This window comes from Odocoileus virginianus, chromosome 28 (assembly GCF_023699985.2).
Source record: "Odocoileus virginianus isolate 20LAN1187 ecotype Illinois chromosome 28, Ovbor_1.2, whole genome shotgun sequence".
In the NCBI taxonomy this organism is placed as follows: domain Eukaryota; kingdom Metazoa; phylum Chordata; class Mammalia; order Artiodactyla; family Cervidae; genus Odocoileus; species Odocoileus virginianus.
The window spans coordinates 606084-627835 of record NC_069701.1 but is presented as its reverse complement, the minus strand read 5'-3'; the positions used below and the strand labels follow the sequence as shown (position 1 = coordinate 627835).

Here is a 21752-nt window from a genome sequence, read left to right as displayed (position 1 = left end):
GAACAAAGAAAATGGAGTGACATCTGGAAAGTTTTTTTTTTTTTTTTAAGATGGGAGAGATAATCTGGTATGTTTGTTAAAGAACCGGTATAGCAGAAAGGAGAAAAAGACAAAGGAATTTACGGAGACCAGATGGGATCCAGTTAACAAAAGAAGGGGGAGCTTTGGAGAGAAACACAAAGAATTTGCTACAAAATTGTTCTAATGGAAAAAACTGAAAATTAATGAAAAGTTTATCAATAGGAACTGGAGTGATTTAAGGAGTCTAAGTACAATAAAATAAAACACAATCATTAAAATTGATAGTATATATTCTGTATTTACATGATAATGTACACATGTAGCTACACGGATCCATAAAAAAATTCATAAAACAAAATAAAAACAATACCATAGGAGTCTAACTAAATATGGTTAAAAATGCTTTATCTAGACAATAAGATTTGAAGGCAGTTTCTGCTTTTTCCTTTAGATAGTCTCTGTTGATTTTTTTTTTTTAAGGTGAATATACATACTTTGTTTTAAAGGTATTTTCTCCACTCTACAGTGACTAGCAGAGGACAGTGCCCAGCCCTGAAGCCCTGTTAGAGGCTTTGAATGGTAATTTACCGCTTAATTTCAGGCCCTTTCGAGACCCCTTTCCCATCGATCCCTTCCTTCACAAACATCAGTTCAAACTCGGTATCTGTCATTTATCATTTACTTGCTTTTGAGCAACATATTAACAAGCACGTCTCTTCACTTGTCGTGATCTTAAACATGTGCCTCAGAAGACCATTGTGAGGCTCACAGATGGTGCAGTAGGTAAAACGTCTAGTAAGGCGCCTGGTCCATAACAGGCACTAAACACCGAGCTAGATCACCCGGACGCTCCGTTTGCGGCCCTAGGCCAGTCCAGCTGGCGGCACGCACCGAAAGGAGGGGGACCGGCTCTTACCAGCAGCGGTGGCGCTGCCTCTGCTTTTCCTATTTCTGGTGACCTTGGTCCCTCTTCTCTTGTCTAATGGGGTTTGGGTGGGGGGTCGGGGGGTGGAGGGGACGTGAAACAAAAAAGTCCCCACAGCGTCTCAATGGCCGCACGCATTTAAATTTGACCAGTCTGCCCTCTAGCGGTAGACATGATAATTTCCACCCTTCCCCCCAAGGAGTTGAAACAGAAAACATACATAAAGGCATCAAGGATGGCATCTGAGGCGTCGCCTCACCTCTCACTACTGGTCCTGCCGCCGCCATGTAAAAAAGAAAAGTGACTAAAAGTAGCCCCATCGCTCACTTCCTTGTGTTAAGACTTTGAAGGTCCTTCTGAAAACGCACACCCGTGCCTTTGCCTGGGAGGGGATCCGTTAGCTTGAATGAAGCCAGCCTGAGGAATGAGACTCAGAGGGATGAGGTTAGGAAATTCCATGGGAAGTAAGCCCAGAAGTGAGCCGTGAAGGCGTACCTCGGCTGTTCCAAATGTAAGGAACGGAAGACAAGACGTGTAATACAGGCACGAGTGTTCCCAGCTGTAGCATGGGCATGATGCTGATAGTTCTGCTCTCAGCAGAATGCTTGCTAAACCACAGATGATGCAATAGTTTTAAGTCTCCCTGAACAAGGCATGCTAGAACTGGTGTTGAAGGTGAAAACGGCATATGTACGTAAAAAGACATCTTTCTTTTGACCTGCGCTAGGTGACATCAGGGCATGAATTATGAAGTCATCAGCCTTTTTCGTAAGAGCCGCAGAGAGAGCGCAGGATGAGTAGACACCTAATGGAAGGTTTGAGGGAAGTTCCAGCTGTGGAGTTCTAACAGTGAAGTCACAGGAACAAAGGTGGGAGGGGAGGGAGGGAAAAGGTGGGGGCAAGAGCACAGAGATTTGAAATCTGGGAAAGGCTCTTGCAGATGAGAGACAACTCATAGAAACAGGACAGAGGCTCTTCCTTTTTTAAAGACTTCTTGGTGTGGACCATTTAAAAAGTCTTTATTGAATGTTACAATACTGCTTCTGTTTTATGTTTTGGCCCCAAAGAATGTGGGATGTTAGTTCCCCAACCAGGAATTGAACCCACACCCCCTGCATTGGAAGGCAAAGTCTTTTAACCACTGGACTGCTGGGCAAGTCCCCAAGGGGCTTTTTCTAATGGAGAAGGGTCAGTGAGTCCTCATGATCTAATCACCTCCCAAAGGCTCCACTTCCAAACACCACCACAGTGGAGGTTAGGATTTCATATATGAATTTTCAGGGGACACAGCCATTCAGTTTACAGCTCAACTGTCTGCTTGGTCATCTGACCACAGATGGGCCCTGCATCTTGTATTTCTTTATTCTCATGGTCTAAATCCTCTGGAGAAGGGCATGGCAATCCACTCCAGTATTCTTGCCTAAGGAACCCCATGGGACAGAGGCACATGTTGGGCTACAGTCCACAGGGTCGCAGAGAGTCAGACACTACTGAAGTGACTTAACACAAACACAAGAAAGAACCTGGCCATAGCAGGTGTTCATTAAATGCTGAGTTAATGCATATAACTGGGTAATACAATCATATCATGAAATAACAAATAGTTAACCTGTGCGACATCACTCTGGGTATAACTTTTTATAGGTAGGAGATAACCAGGGGAGAAGACTTCATGAATGAGACAGGATGTGAGCTAGAACAGGAAGATGTGGTCAAGTATGAAAAGCACTTGCTGGAGTGCTGGGAGTGATGTGATGTGCCAAGCTTTACCCCAGGAGCCCATTTAATCCTCACTACAGCCTCGAGGGCAAGTGCTGACCCAGACCCCAGGCAGTCTGGCCTCAGGGTTCGCTCTCCTCCCCACCGGGCTAGGGACTCGCATAAGTCCCAACTCAGAGACAAGAAGGATCACAGCACATTGTGGTCCAGTTGAAGGATGACATGAAATAATGCTGGATGGCTCAAAGCACCAACATCATAATAGCACCAACATCATAATAATCACATTTGCACAGTAACACTACATTAAAGTGCTGTCAGATGCACCATTTTGTTCAACACTGACACAGTCCTGTGAGTTTGACATGGTGGATATTATTATTCCTATTTTACAAGGAAAAAAAAAAAAACCAAGGCACAAAGTGATTAGTGATAAACTGAAACCCTGAGCTCTGCTCTCTTTAGTGCCATATTTTGGAGGTTCTGGAAAGCTAGTAAGAGACATTAGCGTTGATGTATTCTGTAAAGAGAACCACTATAGGTTTCAAGCAGGGCAGGAATGCTTATAGATGGCTGTTGGTCTAAAAGATTGCCCTGTGTCACCACTTTCTAGAATGCTGTGGAAAAAAACAAGTCCAAATATACAGAGACTGAAGCAAGCACAAATTTATTCTCTCAGCTGTGCTTGGCAGTATTATAGAAATGCAGAATTCCCTTCAATATGCCTGTTTCACCATAAAATATTTTGCCCCATCAACACACAGTGACACCATATGCATTATATTATCAATACACTGCTCCCTTTAAAATTGCTAGAATATCTTAGATTCCCACCTGTCTTCTTCCCGGTGCCAAAGATTTATAGCTGGAGTTCCTCCTCTCTGGAAAGCATAGAGTGCTTACTATATGTGTTGGGTCTCTGGGGTAGCAGACACATCAATTGTATCCTCAGGAGTCAATGTTTCCTTCTTTCTGCTAATTCTTTCTGCTAATTTGAGCCTCAAGAAACCCACAGACTTCTGATGGCCGCCTCACTAGTTCACCAGTTACGTGGCAGCCCCATTTTTGGCTCAGACAGAGCTCTGGCTAGGAATGAAAACATGTAAAGAACAAGCAGGCTGTTGTTGTAAAGTATTGTGAGAGCCTGTTCACACGTCTGCACTGCCTTTTTGAGGGTAGGATCGCGTCTGTCTTGTGCATTTGTTATATCCTCAATATCTGGTTTATCACTGTATCCTCAGCCAAAGCGTTTGGTTGGCACTTAGTAATTGCTCAATGAATAGTCAATGAACGAATGAAAACGATGAAGCCAAAATGGTTATAACTGGATGATTACTATCTTGGGGGGCCTATGCTTCATGGTATATGGGACCTTAGTTTCCTGACCAGGGATTGAACCATGTCCCCTACGCCGGAAGGCAGAGTTTTCATCACTGGACTACCAGGAAGTCACCGGACTTCCCTGTCTTTTTAAGTATATGACTCATGGTCTACACCCTCATTGCTTAATAAATATCAGTAATATTAATAAAAATCATATTACCTGAAACAGATTTAAAAGATGAAATGAAATCAATTCATTTTCCTATTCTCTCCTCTCAATTTTCACTCTCCTTAAATAAATGGTCCAATTTCTCCCCACCTCTGGATCTACCCACACACATTTTCAAAAAATATTTATAGCTTTTAAAAGCCTTTCCCAGCCCATCTTTCCTCTCCTGCTGGGCACTCTTAATCTCACTTCTGTTAGCAGCTGTAAATTACCCTGAGATCCTATCACTTGTTAAGCCCTTTTGGTATTTATGCCAGAGAGAGAGAAAGGCCAGTTGGCAGATGGTCAGATGGAAATCGGATTACTTCTGTTCTTGCAGTGATTCCCTTTCATCTGGACTTTATACATGAGAATTATTGAGGGTCCTCCGCCACCCTGACTTTAATGCCAATCTCTCATATTGAATGTGCATAAAGATGAAAGGGACTCAGAGCAGTGAAATTGTTCCCCATCAGAGAAACATGCTAAACTGCTCCAATCCTGAGTGGCTTTCATTGCAGTTTGAGGGGCAGCATTGCATAGTGCCAGTCACACTAGTGTTGTTATTGCCTAGGGAAAATTCTTCTTCTTGATCATTGCTTATTAATGTTCATTCCTAGTTGGGTAGCAACACTAGAAACTAAGCCTATACACCTAGCCCTAGGCCAATAGAGTACAAAGGGACCCAATTAAAAATTAAACACTGAACACCAATAAACACATTTAAAAGGTATTTTTTGTTTGTTTGGTTTGGTTTTGTCTCCTGAAGTCTGAAGTGACTGTATTAAAATAAAAGCCACAAAAGACTCAGTTTAGAACATGTTCCTATCCTTGGGTCAATCTCAATAGCAAAGGAGATAGAGAACTGTGATTTGCCCAGTCTGGGTCACATGCCTGCCCCTGTGGCCTGGAGGGCTGGTTCTGTAATAAGAAGAGGAGACAAAGATGCCTATATATATAATAGCCCTAATGTATGCCAACAAAGGTCTGTCTAGTCAAGGCTATGGTTTTCCAAGTAGTCATGTATGGATGTGAGAGTTGGACTATAAAGAAAGCTGAGTGCCGAAAAATTGATGCTTTTGAACTGTAGTGTTGGGGAAAACTCTTGAGAGTCCCTTGGATTGCAAGGAGATCCAACCAGTCCATCCTAAAGTAAATCAGTCCTAAATGTTCATTGGAAGGACTGATGTTGAAGCTGAAACTCCAATACTTTGGCCAGCTGATGAGAAGAACTGACTCATTTGAAAAGACCCTGATGCTGGGAAAGATTGAAGGCTGGAGGAGGTGATGACAGAGGATGAGATGGTTGGATGGCATCACGGACTCAATGGACATGAGTTTGAGTAAACTCTGGGAGTTGGTGATGGACAGGGAGGCTTGGTGTGCTGCAGTCCACGGGGTCACAAAGATTCAGACATGACTGAGTGACTGAACTGAATGTATCCAACATGGTTTTGGAGTTCATACGTGCTCTTTATGATTCATGATTTTGAGTTTCACAAGCAGCCTGTGAAGAGAGCAGGTCAAGTATTACTAAGGAAATGGTGGTGAATTAAAGATGGCTACAAATTCTTTCTCACTTCATTGGGAGATGACTTTTGTTTCCCCTTCACTTGAATTTGGGCTGGCCCTAAGATACTTAATCAAGACAGTGTGGCAAAACTTGCTATTTCTCAGCCTTGCCTTTAAAAGGATTTGCAGCTTTCATGTTCTTGCCCTGGAAATACTCATTCTTTGGACATTCTCTCTTAAATCTCAGCTAGTAAGAATTCCAACCCACATGGAGAGGCTGCTTGAAGGCACTGAGACATGTTTGGGGCTGGGACCCTTTGCTGCAGTGCTGAAATATTTGTCCCTGGACAAATACCTCCCTGAGCAACAAAATACAAAGAAACTGTATGGGACTAAAAATAACTGCATGCATACACAGTTGGGGCAAAATTATGAACTGATGCAAAGAGACCAAAAAACCAAACTGTGATTTTCTTTTTAATATCTATACATTTATTTTTATTTGTTTGGCTGTGCCGAATCTTAGTTGTGGTACATGGAATCTTTGATCTTTGTTGAGGCACGTGGAATCTAGTTCCCTAACCAGGGATCGAACCTGGGCCCACTGTACTGTGAGCACAGAGTCTTAGCCACTGCATCACCAGGGAAGTCCCTGAACTGCCACATTTGAAGAGCCTGGAGCAAGAGCAGAGTACTGTGCATGCCCCCTGCACACAAGGCCACAAAGTGCTGTGCAAACGACCTAAGCCATCCCTCTAGCCTGACCCCCACATACACCCCTACCCTCATCCCCTCATAAGGAACAAGCTCACCCTCCTTGAAGAGTGACCAAGTAAGGGAACCGGTGGTTTGTTCTCACTCCACCCTGCTGCAAAAGGGACCCCAGGAGAGCTTTGCCTGAATTTCTTGCCTGGCCTCTGATAATTTAAATTGATTGAGGCCAAGAACCCTGGTTGGTAACAGCACTTCACTCAATAGTTCCAGCAAAGTTTCAGCTGACAATCAGAATCAACTGCTAGTCATAATGAGTGAGTCATTCTGGACACTCTGAGGTGGTCTGGTTGGCAATAATGGAGAAACAAACCAGAAACCAAGGCTCATTGGCTTCATGTCCAACAGTTGGTAAGTCTCAGAGTTGTGATAGTAGACCAAACACTCTGATTCGAAGCCCACTGGGTTTTCTTTGATTCCTCACTGCCTCCTATCAAAAAAAAAAAAAAAAAAAACCAAAAAACAAAAAAACAAGCCTTAATTCAAAATCTCCAATTGTAAGATTTCTGCCCAGGATGCAGGTTGGGGAAATGATGCATATAATTTATTTATTTGTTCATTCAACAAACATTTGAGGGAGTGGGGATCAGGATGGGGCATACATGTAAATCCATGGCTGATTCATGTCCATGTATGACAAAAACCACCACAATATTGTAATTAGCCTCCAACTAATAAAAATAAATGGAAAAAAATCATATACAATGTTCTAAAGCAACTGTATGCCAATAAAAAGAAAATAAAAATTCATCATTAAAAAAAAAACACAAACATTTGAGAAGCTCAAAGTGGCAGGTGACTGAACAAAATGCACTCCAGTTCTTGAGAATTCAGTCTAGTCAACCGAGAGCCTAATAAACAGGTCATTTCAATAAGGATTGATAAGTGCTATGACGGGGAATGTGCTTGGTGCTTTTGGAAAACAGAGTGGGCACCAAAATTAGCGTAAAGCATGAAATAATGGATACATGTTTTGTTGAGTGTGGGATAGTACCTATGAGTCTGTGTTGAGGATGTTGAAGAGGTTTGTTTAGAGTAAGTACAATTATTAAAATAATTGTGATCATGGACAGGGAAGCATGAAGGAAGAACCCCAGTATTTGGTATAAATACATGAATTCTAGTCTTGGTTTCACCCTTCCCTTACATGTGCTCTTGGCCAAGTCACCAAATTTCTCTATAATGCAGCTTCTTTGTCTGTAAAACCAAGGTTGTTGTTGTTCAGTCACTCAGTCGTGTCCACCTCTTTGTGACCCCATGGACTCTAGCACACCAGGCTTCCTTCACTATCTTCAGGTCCATTGGGTCAGTGATGCTATCTAACCATCTCATTCAAGGTTGGTCCCACTATTTCTTCTTTGTATACTTGACAATTCCTTTCTCCACTTCCTTTAAGTTTTGATGTTCCTCCAAGTTTGGTCCTTAGTTCATTGCTCTTCTCACTCTGTTAATTCTCCCTAAATGATCTCATCCACTTTCATAGCTTTGGTTATAACCCATATGAAAATGAAATCCGAGTCTATACGCTAGCCGAGTTCTGTGGGCTGTCTACCATTGTATTCCTCTGCTTACTGCACATCCTTCCACAGACACGTGAAGCAGAACATGTTCAGAGCTGAGCTCATTGCCTTGCCTACTAAACTTGCTACTAAACTGACTCCCATTTCTATTTCTCCCTTGGTTATTGGCACTACCCTCAACAGTGCTCCACAAGCCTGTGAAGTTAATTTCATTCTCCCTTTTCCTTCAACCTTACGAGCAATTGTTAACTACTGCTAATTTTGCCTCCTAAATATTTCTGGATATTGTCAAGATATCCCAGAAACAGATCAAATTTAAAATATTCAAAGCTTAACTTTCGACTTCCCCGTCCCAAACCCGATCTTCTTTCTGTGTTTTCTAGGAGAAAGTTATCCACATCCACTCAGTTGCCAAATAGAGAACTTCAGCATTGCCATTTATTTCTCCCTCTTTTTTTTGCCTTCCATAAGCAGATAAAAACCAATTCCGGATTTGCCTCCTAAATCTACCCACTTCTCTCCACTCTTGTAATCATCTTTCATTTCTTGCAACCCAATTCTAATTGGATTATGTGCCTTGTCTCGGTTTTAACTTCCTCTGACCTCTTCTCTACAATGAAGTCAGAGCTAATTGTATCAGTAAATTCCCTCTCACCCACTCCTCATTTTGTTTGATTCTTGGTATGTTTCACCCTCTAGACCAGCAGTTCCCGAACTTTTCAGCATCAGGGACTGGTTTCGTGGAAGACATGTTTTCACAGACGTAGGAGAAGCAGTGAATGGTTTCAGTACGATTCAGGCCCTCCTATGAGGCGCCAACCCAGGGCTGCCAGGAAATGGAGCTCAGGCGGTACTCCCAGCGGTGAGGGGCTGCCATAAACACAGATGCAGCTTGACTCCCTCACCGCCTGCCCACTTCCTGCCCTGCAGCCTGGTTCCTCACAGGCCACAAACCTGTTGGAGACCCCTGCTCTGGACTACAAAATTTAGCGTGGGGCCGTAAGCCACTCACCCTGGCTTCCCCTGCACCTATCACACTGTGCTTGGCACGTAATAGGGGCTCAGTAAATATGAACCAGCTCTCGCTCCCTTTCTGATTGTAGGTTATCGACAGCGGATAAACCATTGACATGTTCTAGGGGGTGCGGCCCTCTGGAGGCACAGCATTACGGTACGGCTCGCTGTTGTGAGTTGAAAACTATCAGAAAATAACTGCAGCGTGAGGAAAGTACCAAACGAACTGTGTCCTCAGACAAGAAAGGCTGCACCTGCCAAGGCGTCTTCATAAAGACGCTTGAGACTGAAGCCTCCCGCGTGGGCTGTGGTAAATATCTCTCCCTTCCTGGGCCTCTGTCTCGGATCTGTAAACGAGCCCGTCGGGAGTCGTGAAGCAAAACGTCCAAGCCACGCCCGAAACGAGAAATAATAGGCCCCACGTAGGGCCGGAACGCGACCCGGGAGGTCCTTCCGCCGAGGCCATCCCGGCGGCCCCCGGGGCGGGGCGGGGCTCGGCGCTTCCCGCGGCCCAGCCGCGCCACTGGCGAGCGGTTTGAATGACGGAAGTGACGGCGGCTCGGAAATGGCCGCCCCGCTCACGCCCGAAGGGCTGTTCGGAGGCTGCTGTGGGGCGGGCCGCCGGGCCTTCTGTGTCTGAACCGCGATTCCTGAGGTCCGGCTCTCGTCTCCCGGGTGAGTGACGGAGGCGCTGGCTTCCCGAGGGTCCCGAGCGTGCACTTCTTCGTGAGGCGGGGAGCCGGGGGTGTGCTGCGGCGGGGGGCGCTCGCAGCGGCCCGCGGCTCTCCTCACAGGCCGGGCGGGAGGCCGGCGGGGCGCACGTCCCCTCATGGGCTCGAGGCCGCGGGGCGCCCGGAGGGGCGCGCGTCCCCTCACGGGCTCGCCTGCGCCGTGTGAGAGGCCGCCCCGGCGCCTTTGGCGCAGCCGGCCGTGCGCGTTCCCGTGGGGTCGGGCCTCGCGGGGGCTTGAGCTTCCAAGTCGGGGCGGCCGGAAGGGTCTGCGGGGCCGCCACTGCAGACCTCCTGGGTGCGTCCTGCTCCCAGGTCACCCGCGGAGCGGCCTCACTCCTGGGAACCAGCTTGGAATCGTTTCATGCACAGAGCATGCTCTCTTTTAGTGTCTTAATTTCTTAGATACTAAGTTCTGCTGCAAACGTCTGCTTTATAAACAGTGGGGAACGGTAGAGTCATTAAATTTTAGAAAGTATCTGGCAGTTTGTATTTACTAAGACACAAAATCAAAACAACCTGTTGGAGAAGATATTATGACTGTGCTTATATATTTAAAGGAAGTGAGACCAAAGTGATTTTAAGTGTCTTCCTGCTTTAAGTGGAATTGGCCCTTGAAGCCAGATCTTCTTAATATAGGTGATTAAGAGGTGCCCGTTGCCGTTTAATCTTCAGGACAGTCTTGCAAGATAAGTAGTATCACCTCTATTATTTGTCAGTAACAGTACTTAGAATTTGAAAACCTGTATTGGTATGAATAAATACTAAAGAGAGGAATGGGTGAAACTTCCTTACAGTAGGATTCCAGTTGGTAAGTGTAGAAGGAATAATTTAAGTAGAAAATACATTGTTTCATGCGGTCATCAGTGGATACTAAATTTAGTTGGTAAATATGGTGGGGAACATGGTATTTACATAGCCTCAAATATCTCTCCACCGAATACTTAAAAAGAAATAGTGTCTGTAGTGGAGGAACCTGTTAGGCACCTTCTTAATCAAGGGATCAAAATTCATTCTGGTGTGATGCCCTGAGAAGAGTACCTCATGACTTCTGTGGTGGTCTTGCCAAAAATGCATAACCTCAGTGTAACTATAGGAAGGGATTAAACACATCCAGATAGAGGGATATTATGCAAAATAACTGGCTGGTATCTTTTTAAAATGTCAAGATGGGGGAGGGGTGACGAGACTGAGGAACATCTCAAATTAGAGGAGTTGGAGACAAAACTCTAGCCTAGAACATGATTCACAGACCCTCAGCCCCTGTGTTCTGAAATCTGTTTACCTGGATCCCTCCCATAGACTGCTCCTAGTTAATGACGAGCGTGGGGTGGTTGTGAAGGCAGGCCTGTTCCTGAGACACAAGGGATTTTGGCTGAAGGATTCCCCAGAAGTCTTCCTGAAGCTTCCTTAGACTGCACAGTTCAAGGGTCGTCTACCCAACTTTGCCTTCCTCCTTCACTCAATGGCAGATTTGCATGAAAGTCTGAAACACTCCTAGCTTTTCCCAGCTCCCTCCCCATTTTCCCTCACACAGGCATTTCCCCTACTAAAATCCTCGAGGGTTTTATGCCATTTTAGCATCTGCTTTGAGGACCTAGAGTGACGCAGCAGTCAAAGGATATGTTTTCCTTGGCTTGGGACCTGATCCAGAAAATGGACATTAGTGGGACATTTGAAGAAATTTGAATAAGGTCTGTAAATTAGCTAGTGTATTGTGCTAGTGTTAATTTCCTGCTTTTGGTTGTTGTACTGTCGTTGACATTTAGAGAAGCTGCGAATACTAAGTAAGATTATTTCCAAACAAGTGTAAAAATTAAGATATTACTACACAAGAGAAAACAGTTATTCTGTCACATCTTAGGTAAAAGTAACAAATGTATGCTTGTTTTCCTGTAATCCTCTAGGAAAGAAAATTGAGGATTACAGGATTACTTGTTTTCTCTTTGTTTAGTTCTTGTCAATCCCCTCTTGCAAAAAATACTGGATTAAACAAAATTTTCCTCACTACCTATATTTTAGCATTTCAGAAATTTAGGAGCCATATATAAGAAACACCAGATTCTTCTTTTGGCTCTGCCAGTAGATATTGTTACTCAGGTCAAATCCTTTCACCTAAGTGGCCTTTGATTCTTGTCTAAAATAAAGAGAATGGTTGGTTGGCACTTTCACAGAGTACATTACCAAAGCCTTGTGAATATCAGCTGAGTGGGTTGCAGCTGGAAAAGATTTTTCACATGTAAGCAGTCACTCCTTTTTGTCATCAGGTTGTAACAGTGACCACATATACCTATCTAGCACTTTATGTGAATTAACTCATTGAATGAGTCATTCATTCAGTCAGCACACTAAAGGACCTACTTAGGAGCTAAGCAGTTTTTAGGCTCTGCACATACAACCATGAATAAGATGATTCCTGCCTTCTTTTTGATGGAGAGTTCACTGAAAAAGTTTTAGTTCCTTTTTTTGTTTGTTCAGTTGATAAGTCATGTACCAACTCTTTTGCAACTCCATGGACTGTAGCCTGCTAAGCTCCTCTGTCCATGTGATTTTCCAGGCAAGAATAGCAAGAATACTGGAGTGGGTTACCATTTCCTTCTCCAGGAGATCTTCCCAACCTAGGGATCGAACCCAGGTCTTTGCATTGAGAGGTAGATTCTTTACCACTGAGCCACCAGGGAAGCCCTTAGTTCCTATTAGATAACCCCAAATTCTTCTGGCCGCTATTCGTACACCTGAGTGAAAACAGTATCTATCCTTAGTATGTGAAATACTGCCTGGTAGTTGTTATTCGTGGTTAATTTGGATATTAAAAAAAAAACCAAAACCAGAGCCTCTGTCCTTATTGTTAAGGAATCTAACTAGAAAGGGCAAGTTATTGATGAAAAACTAGAGGAAGGTAGTATCAAGACAGCATAGATTAGTCCCCATATGAATGTGAAGGTAACATTTCTTGTGGACAGGTAGGTCAGGAATGAGTGGCAGGTGGGCGGAGCAAGAATCCCTGGAGGGCAGTTTCACAGGGAAGTGGTGCTTAAACGGGCTGCAGAAGGGGATTCCCGGTGGTTTACTGATAAGGACTCTGCACTTCTATTGCAGGGGGCCCAGGTTGATCCCTGCACAGGGAACTAGGATTCTCACAAGCCAAGTGGGGCAAAAACAACAAAAAATACTATCTTAAGAAAGATTTAAGTGTTTGGTTACCGTATTTACCTTCCTGGTTGTTGTAAAGAGACTGATCTCAGATGAAATCATGGTTATGTACTGATCTGAAGTGTCTAATTTTTGAAAATGGCAATAATTGGAACAAGGAGATACAGAGTCACCTGGGGAGGGTTTTAAAATTTTATAAAAACTTTAGATTCTTAAATTCTTTCGTTTTCTCCCCACCAGACTTTCCCAAATTGGGGCATGTTATAATCTAGAGACTTGATTGAGAACACCTGAGTGTAAACAGGCGCAATAGAAGACTAAATCTAGGAATCTTAAACCCTGGACTGAACCTAAAAACAGAACTTTGTTCTAGGAGGTGTTTTGTTTAATGATTTCATTTAAAAATCACACCACCAATTACTGAAGAGTTGCTTTCCTGTGGAGGGGTTAATGTGATTCCCTAAGATACAGTGACACTTGGTGAGCATGTTATATCACAGGCTGGCAGCTGAAATAGGAGCCAGGAGCCCTTGCAGTGCCGTAGTCTCGCTGGTTATGAACAAGTTATCAGAGTTCTAGTGTTAAGCTGTAATTTGTGAAGCATTTATTCTGCGCTGACACACCTTTTGAAATCTTTGTGGTTTTCTATGTTTAAGCTGGGTAAACTCTGGAAATCTCAAGTAGGAGTTAGTTAGGTCCCAGATATTACAGGTAAACAATAATCTGCCACAGATGAGGAAGCATTTTTTCAAGTAATGCTTGAAATGGTTTACTCACCACTAAACTGCTTTCTCCCCATGTGAGAAATGCTGAATTAATAATTGCTATTTATAAATAATTTGAACTTAGTTTACCCAAATCATTTTGTTTCATGTTTACAGCCCTTTAAAAAGTGTTCTAACCTTTACTGCCTTATTTTAATAGATATATATATATGTATTTTTTTAATGCAGAACCTTCATATTTAAAGTACTACATGAAAATGAAAAGAAAGGGAGTGAATGCTTGCAAGCTGAGATTGAGTCCTAATGAGGAAGCCTTCATTTTAAAGGAAGATTATGAAAGAAGACGAAAACTAAGATTGCTGCAGGTGAGATGTATTTGGAACATAGTGTCAACTTCTTTGTGTCCCCCAAATTATTAGTATTTTCTACATTGTAGTTGTTAAGTCACTAAGTTGTGTCTGACTCTTTGAGGCCCCATGGACTGTAGCCTGCCAGGCTTCTCTTTCCGTGGGGGGTTTCCAGGTAAGAATATTGGACTGAGTTGCTCTTTCTCCCGCATCTCCTGCATTAGCCGGTGGATTCTTTACCACTGAGCCACCAGGGAAGCCCATTTTTTACATTCAGTTCAGTTCAGTTCGGTCGCTCAGTCGTGTCTGGCTCTTTTCGACCCCATGGACTGTAGCACTTGAGGCTTACCTGTCCATCACCAATTCTTGGAGGTATGGCCACTGCTGAGTTTTCCAAATGTGCTGGCATATTGAGCGCAGCACTTTCACAGCATCATCTTTTAGGATTTGAAATAGCTCAGCTGGAATTCCCTCACCTCCACTAGCTTTGTTTATAGTGATGCTAAGGCTCACTTGATTTCGCCCTCTAGGATGTCTGGTGCTAGGTGAGTGATCATACCATCATGGTTATCTGGGTCATGAAGATGTTTTTTGTTTAATTCTGTGTATTCTTGCCACCTCTTCTTAATATCTTCTACTTCTGTTAGGTTTTTTACATTAGAGTATTCTAAATAAAATATTGCATTTAAAAATTTCTTCTGGCTCTATGAGAGCTCTGGTTCTTACATATTAACTAGTTTTGGAAAACTTGAGAAGTACACTGAAACAGTAAATAAATTGAAGAGTTTCAGGATAAGGATTATTTCAATCAATAATTATTATAAAATAGTTCATTTTTGAGATTACTAAATATTTGATGGTATTTTTATTTATTCTCTTTATATAATGTATGCAATTTTTATTTCCCAAGATCTTCTCTCAAACAAATTCATAAAATGCATCATCTGGCATAAAGGCAAAAAAAGAAGCCCAAACAAAAAACCTGCGAATCAATACAAAAACATACGCAAACATACTCCTCCAACTCCATTGTTGAAAATAGTTCATTTTTAAAATCATGTAATTGATGAAGATTATTAGAATGACTTTGAAGAAGATTTATTGGAAAGCTACTGAAATAAATTTATTCAGAAGTTATAGATTATTGTCTAGAAGTCTTTTTAGAGTAACATAGTTAAGTCCTTGTGAAACGTTTTATGTCCCATTCTCTCCAGAATTGGGGGTGATATATAACATCATTCTCATCTAGATCTTTCTGTATTTATCTGGGCTATAAATTTCAGTGAATCATGCTTGCCAGTTTAGCTTCTTGTATGTAATCAGAATGGTAATGGCAGTCCCCTTAGGTCTCGGGGGAGGAAACAGTGGCTTATCAGGGAACTTTGTAAGTAGTCTTGAGATTTTGTTTTTTCCTCCATCACCTGGATTTTCTGCCTTAAATAGGCCTTATCTTATATCTTGTGAATACTCTGGAGAATTGATATATCTAATACCTGAATCAGATTCATTTAGGATCCTCTTTCCAAAGAGCTTTTCCAAAAAGTTGAAGTAAGCCTCTTTTCATATAATCTTAAATATTCTTCCTTTAGGTTCGAGAACAAGAAAGAGATATTGCTTTACAAATAAGAGAAGATATAAAACAGAGGAGAAATCAGCAATTCACTCGTTTGGCAGAGGAACTAAGGACAGAATGGGAGGAATCACAAACTCAGAAAATAAAGAACTTGGAAAAACTGTATTTGGCAAGTTTAAGAAATATGGGAGAGGGGCATCAACAAGCCAAAGAAAACGTAAGTGAGCACTTATTTGACTGCCTGTCTGTGGTAATGATACTTGTTAAAAGTAGATTGGTGTTACTCAGTTCAGTTCAGTCGCTCAGTCGTGTCCGACTCTTTGTGACCCCCATGAATCGCAGCACACCAGGCCTCCCTGTCCATCACCAGCTCCAGTTCACTCAAACTCCTGTCCATCGAGTCAGTGATGCCATCCAGCCATCTCATCCTCTGTCGTCCCCTTCTTCTCCTGCCCCCAATCCCTCCCAGCATCAGGGTCTTTTCCAATGTGTCAGCTCTTCACATGAGGTGGCCAAAGTATTGGAGTTTCAGCTTCAGCATCAGTCCTTCCAGTGAACACCAAGGACTGATCTCTTCTAGGATGGACCTGTTGGATCTCCTTGCAGTCCAAGGGACTCTCAAGAGTCTTCTCCAACACCACAGTTCAAAAGCGTAAATTTTTCGGCGCTCAGCTTTCTTCACGGTCCAACTCTCACATCCATACGTGACCACTGGAAAAACCATAGCCTTGACTACACGGATCTTTGTTGGCAAAGTTGTCTCTGCTTTTTAATATGTTATCTAGGTTGGTCATAACTCTCCTTCCGAGGAGTAAACATCTTTTAATTTCATGGCTGCAGTCACCATCTGCAGTGATTTTGGAGCCCAGAAAAATAAAGTCAGCCACTGTTTCCCCATCTATTTCCCATGAAGTGATGGGACCAGATGGCATGGTCTTAGTTTTAAATATGTTTTCATGTGTAGAATTTGCTGTGGGCAGCCTCAATGTTTTTGTAAATTTAATGTAACTTAAGAATCTATTTGATTGATTTCCTGTTAAGAGGCATGTCAAGGAAAATCTGTTTTCTATGATGTTTAAGTTATTATTCTCTATTATTTCATTATTATTATAATTATATAAATTATATAAATATTATTATTCGCTATTATTATTATTCTCTAACAAACTTAGGGTTACCATAGGTGGGCGGTAAGGGATAATACATTAGGAGAATGGGATTAGCACACACACTACTATATATAAAATAGATAACCAACAATGACCTACTGTAGAGCACAGGAAACTATACTCAATATTTCATAATAATCTACAAGGGAAAAGAATCCAAAAAAGAATAGATATATATGTGTATGTATAATGGAGTCACTATGCTCTATACTGAAACTAACACAGCATTGTAAATCAAACTATACTTCATTTAAAAAAAAAAACAAACATTATTCTTTTCCAGTCCTTAACAACTGCGTAAATAAAAGAGTAACCTTCAGAATTAGAAGTTGTTATTCATTTCAGTCATTTGGGACAAGTTTGGTGGGATGAATTCAGATTTCTGATTTCATTTTCATTATCACTCCTTCCTCACACCTCCAAAATGTGTAGTTGAATGTGTATACACTCGAGTTCATCCTTTCACAAAGACAAAGTAGTACTTAACTCAGTATTTAAGACTACTCCCTGACCTTGTTTTGTTTCTTCTGATTTATGGTTGGAAAATCCTAGATTGTGGTCCCAGAGATGGTTACACAAAATAAACAAGCTGGATTTCAAGAATGCTTGTCTTTGTTACCAAACTTTTAGTTAGGAAGAAGAACTCTTTAAAGAATGTGTCAATCAAAATATTCTTGGTCCCTGGTTTTAGTTTGTGTTTTTAGTATTAATAGCTTTAAGTTCTGACATCAGATTTTTGTAGCTTTATTTATGTCATCGTTAATTTTGTGCTATAGCACAGTTTTTCATTTGAATATATCTTCATGATTTTTTCCCTGGCAGAGTATCACACATATTATTATATATTTGTCATTTTAGTCTTGTTTAACATGACATTTTAAGTAATATTTGTTTTTAGGAGCCTGATTTAAATGCTCTGGCACACCGGGCAGCAGAAAGGAAAAAAAAGGCAGAAATGAGACATAAAGAGGCCCTGAAAGTACAGAAAAATCAAAAAGAAATGTTAATGAAACAAAAAACCTGGTAATGTAATAGTAATTTTTACTGTATTCTCCGCTGAAACTGACATAGCTGGAATTAAAGGGTACATTGGATACTTTTTTAGAGCTATATAGTGTATCCATGGTGTTTGTTACACTTGGTTTAAAATAATGCATTGGGGGGAGTATGTTCTAACAAGTGAACTTTTTTTTGTGTTCTGACTTTAGCAGCAGTTACTGAGTTTCTGAAGAAATGTATTACTAGTTTAGAATGCAGGTCAACCAAAATCTATCTGCCTCTGATATAAAAAGAAAAAAATCAGTGCAATGACGAAAATTAAAAGAGGCTATACACTCTGCAAGTCGTTGATGAGATTTTTGCATATTGTAAAAATGAAAGAACCTATTAGCTAGTCAGAAGTGGTCATTTTATACAGTGGCTTCTCTTTATCATTTTTAGGTTTTTTCAGTCCAGATTATTCTAAAGAACGATGTTTGCTGGGTCAGTCCACATTGTGGAGCTTTAAGTCTAGCTACACCTCTTTTACTCTTATTTTCTCACATGTGTATACACTCTTTATTAAATAGCATTTGAGCCTATGGGATCAGGCTGTGGAAGATTTCTTAAGATTGTAATGACTTTTATATTTTTAACTTTGAGTTGTACTGTAACATTATTTGAGAGATTAATTTATGACATCTTTTATTTTTTAAGGCATATAAAAGCTCGAAAAGAAGCTCTACTTGTAGAAAAGGAGAGATCTGCCAAAATCGCAAGTCTGCCACCCCCTCCTCCAGCTCTCTTTGAGGTGAATTACTCTGGGTATGGGAGCTTGGATATAGTAATTCTTCTTTACTGTTAGAATTCAGTGCACGTCCAAATACCATTTGTTTGAACTTAGTTTTTAACTGTACAGGTACTACATATCTAGAATATTTAATTCTAGATAGCATTTTACCCACAAATGCTTTAGTTTGTATCTCTGATATTTAAGGATTTTAATGCACAATGCTAATATAATGTTGTTCCCAGTATAATCTGATACCCAGTCTGTGTTCAGTGTTCTCCAGTTCTCTCAAGAGATTTTTTGTTTGAAAAACTGTAACCTTTTTTATTTTATTGGGAAAGAAAAGGATTATTTGCCTTAAAGATTTTCCCACATTCAAGATTCGACTATTGTAAATAGTTACCATTTTATAGACACAGAAATGAGGTCCAGATAAGTTAATAAATTCACATAAGATATGTGAAATGGTAAGAAAAGTTTGTTGCTTTGTGAGAGTAAAATGAGTAATTTTGTGATTTGAAGCTTTTTAAAAAAAAAAATTTCACTTATTAATCAGAAATTAATTTTGAAAGGCATTGCTTCTCCTGTTCAGATTATCTTGTTTTGGTTATTAAAATAGCTCATTTGGATGATTATCAAAATTACGTAGGTGTGTTTATCAAAAAAGTTAAAAACAGAAATTTAAAAAAATACAAATAGGATATATTATTTTGTTGTATAGACAAATGTATTTTATGTATGTGTGATCAGCCTCAGTACCAGATAGTCTTGTCTTAAGCCTCTGGTTTCGTCAACCTTCCTACTTTTATGTTAGACATCTGCCATGTGACATTTGATCCAGTAAGATCCAAACAGAGAAGTCAGATTTCAGCCACTCCCCCGGTACCTTGTTAAAAGGCAGGGAGTATATACCATTTTTTTATTATTATTACTTTTGTCATAATTCTTAATGTTTCTAACAAGCCGAAAGTGAAAGTGGCTTAGTCTTGTCCAACTCTTTCTGACCCCATAGACTGTACAGCCCATGGAATTCTCCAGGCAAGAATACTGGAGTGGGTTGCCATTCTCTTCTCCAGGGGATCTTTCCAACCCAGGCATCAAACCCAGGTCCCTGCATTGCAGGCAGATTCTTTACCATCTGAACCAGCTGGGAAGCCCTAACAAGTCAAGGTCAAAACTTTAAACTGACCAAAACATTGTCTGTGTAAGTGATTTGGCAGATATGAGTTATATGTTAAACTGTGGTGGTACTTCTTTCCCCAACATTATTAGTATGAAAAAATTTTAAATACAGAGAAGAGTTAAGAAATAGCTTGTGTGTAGATTTCATTTTGCATTATGTTTAGATTTCAAATGGTTGTATATACATTTGAATATATAAAAATATATTTGAATGTAGGTTTATAGGTTACATTTCACCCTATATACTTCAGTGTACCTCTGCTGAGAAAAAAGACATTCTCTCTTTCTTTATCATGAAGCTTTAGGTTTGTTTCTGTTTTTTACGTTTGTTTATTTTTTGCTGTGCTGGGTCTTTGTTGCAGTGCGCAGGCTTGTCATTGTGGTGACTTCTCTTGTTGTGGAGTGCAGGCTCTGGGTGCGTGGGCTTTAGTAATTACTGCTCATAGAGTTGGTGGTCATGGCTCCCGGCTCTAGAGCACAGCCTCAGTTTGTTGTGGTACACAGGCTTAGTTGCTCCGTGGCCTGTGAAATCTTCCCAGACCAGGAACTGAATGTATCTCCTGCATTAACAGGCAGATTTTTACCCACTGTGCCACCAGGGTAGTCCAGGACATTTTCCTATGCGGCCGCAATATCACACTAAGAAAAGTAACCAGGATCCAGTCAAGGTTTACCTCTTGCTTCTGTTTGCTTTGTCTCTTGGTCTCTTGCAAAGTAAGACATTCTTTCCCCAACCCTGGCCAACTTTTTTATTTCAGAATTTTTGAATAGACTAGTTTCTTGTGTTCTGTATTTGTCTGATTTGGTTATGTGGGTACAAGAGATCTCAATTATATTCATAAATTTTTCTCTTTTCAATTGCCAAGTAATCTGGGAGATGATACTTAGCATCACAAGTATCGATCATCCTTCTATGTTTATTCATTGGCCTACTTCTGTTCGACAGAAGAGGACTTTCTATTATCAGTGATTATGAAACATCATAACCAAATGAGCAAACTTAAAATCAGTAACAGAGGCACACCTTGCCATTATGTGCCTCCTGATGTCATACAGTAAACTATAGAGCATCACCTGTTCATTATTCTTACTGAAATAATAACCTGACTTTTAAAGCTAGATTCCGGATTAGTGGAAAAAGAGTGCACGCTCTCATGAAGAAAAAAAATAAAGAATAACTGATTAAAATACAGAATTACTTTTTTCATTGGATGCTGCTTCAAATAAAAATGAATACTTTCAACCTAACAATCTATTTTGTTTCATTTTTCAGAATGTTGAAGTCAAGAAAACTAATGTGAAGACGAACAGTTCTACCTACCATCATCTTTGTACTTTTGTGAGTAGAGAGGTGGACACAAAGCAGGTGATTGACTTTTTTCATGACTCTCACTATTATTTCTCTGTCGATTGAATTGAGTTATATATTGTTCCCAGGTATCAAAATTTGAACAGCTATACTGACTGTCTTAGGGTAAGAGTGATTAAAAAATCTTTTAAATATGCTTTGAATTACAATGTCATGTTGAATGTGAATGGAATGCTGATATAATATGAATGAAAGGAATTGGCTACTTAAATGGATATATTTAATTTTCTTACCATAAAAGTTTATTTGACATAAAAATAGTATATACTCTAGAAATTTGAAACTAGATACTGTTATACACTATGGGAAAAAACCTAAGGTTTCATCACCAAAAAGTAATTGGTTAATACATTAATGGATTCCTTATAATATTTTTAATTAATACATTTTCATTATTTGTATATAAACATATACACATGCTTTTTAAAACATGATTTTTAATAGCTACTTAAATATTTCATTATAGAGTTTATTTAACCATTCTGTTTTGGAGAGTTTTTTTGCTTCGTAAGTAATGCAAACATACTCATCTTGTACATTTTTTATAACTTTAAAAAAAATTTTTTTTATTTATTTCTGGCTGTGCTTGGGTCTTTGGTGTTGCCCATTGGCTTTCTCTAGTTGTGACGAGTGGGGGCTCCCCTCAAGTTGCAGTGCTTGGCTTCTTGTGGCGGTGGCCTCTGGTTGTGGAGCTTGGCCTCCTGTGCGCGTCAGTAGTTGTGGTG

At 40.7% G+C, this 21752-nt stretch overlaps 1 protein-coding gene across 8 annotated transcripts in view; it reads left to right on the top strand.

Moving 5' to 3' along the window:
• The first annotated feature begins 9523 nt into the window (after positions 1-9523).
• The window catches only part of CEP295 (centrosomal protein 295), a 62901-nt gene continuing 50672 nt past the window's right edge, over positions 9524-21752 (top strand). For 4 of the 8 annotated variants that reach the window (XM_070457120.1, XM_070457121.1, XM_070457118.1 and 1 more), the window contains exons 1-6: positions 9525-9688; positions 13848-13984; positions 15556-15756; positions 17607-17731; positions 18404-18497; positions 20932-21024. In XM_070457120.1, the coding sequence (XP_070313221.1) occupies positions 9553-9688; positions 13848-13984; positions 15556-15756; positions 17607-17731; positions 18404-18497; positions 20932-21024 (786 nt within the window). In that variant the 5' untranslated portion in view covers positions 9525-9552. Of the gene's footprint in view, positions 9689-13847; positions 13985-15555; positions 15757-17606; positions 17732-18403; positions 18498-19488; positions 19681-20931; positions 21025-21752 lie in introns of those variants that run through there. The other 4 variants (XM_070457124.1, XM_070457123.1, XM_070457125.1 and 1 more) reach the window with 3 other exon arrangements.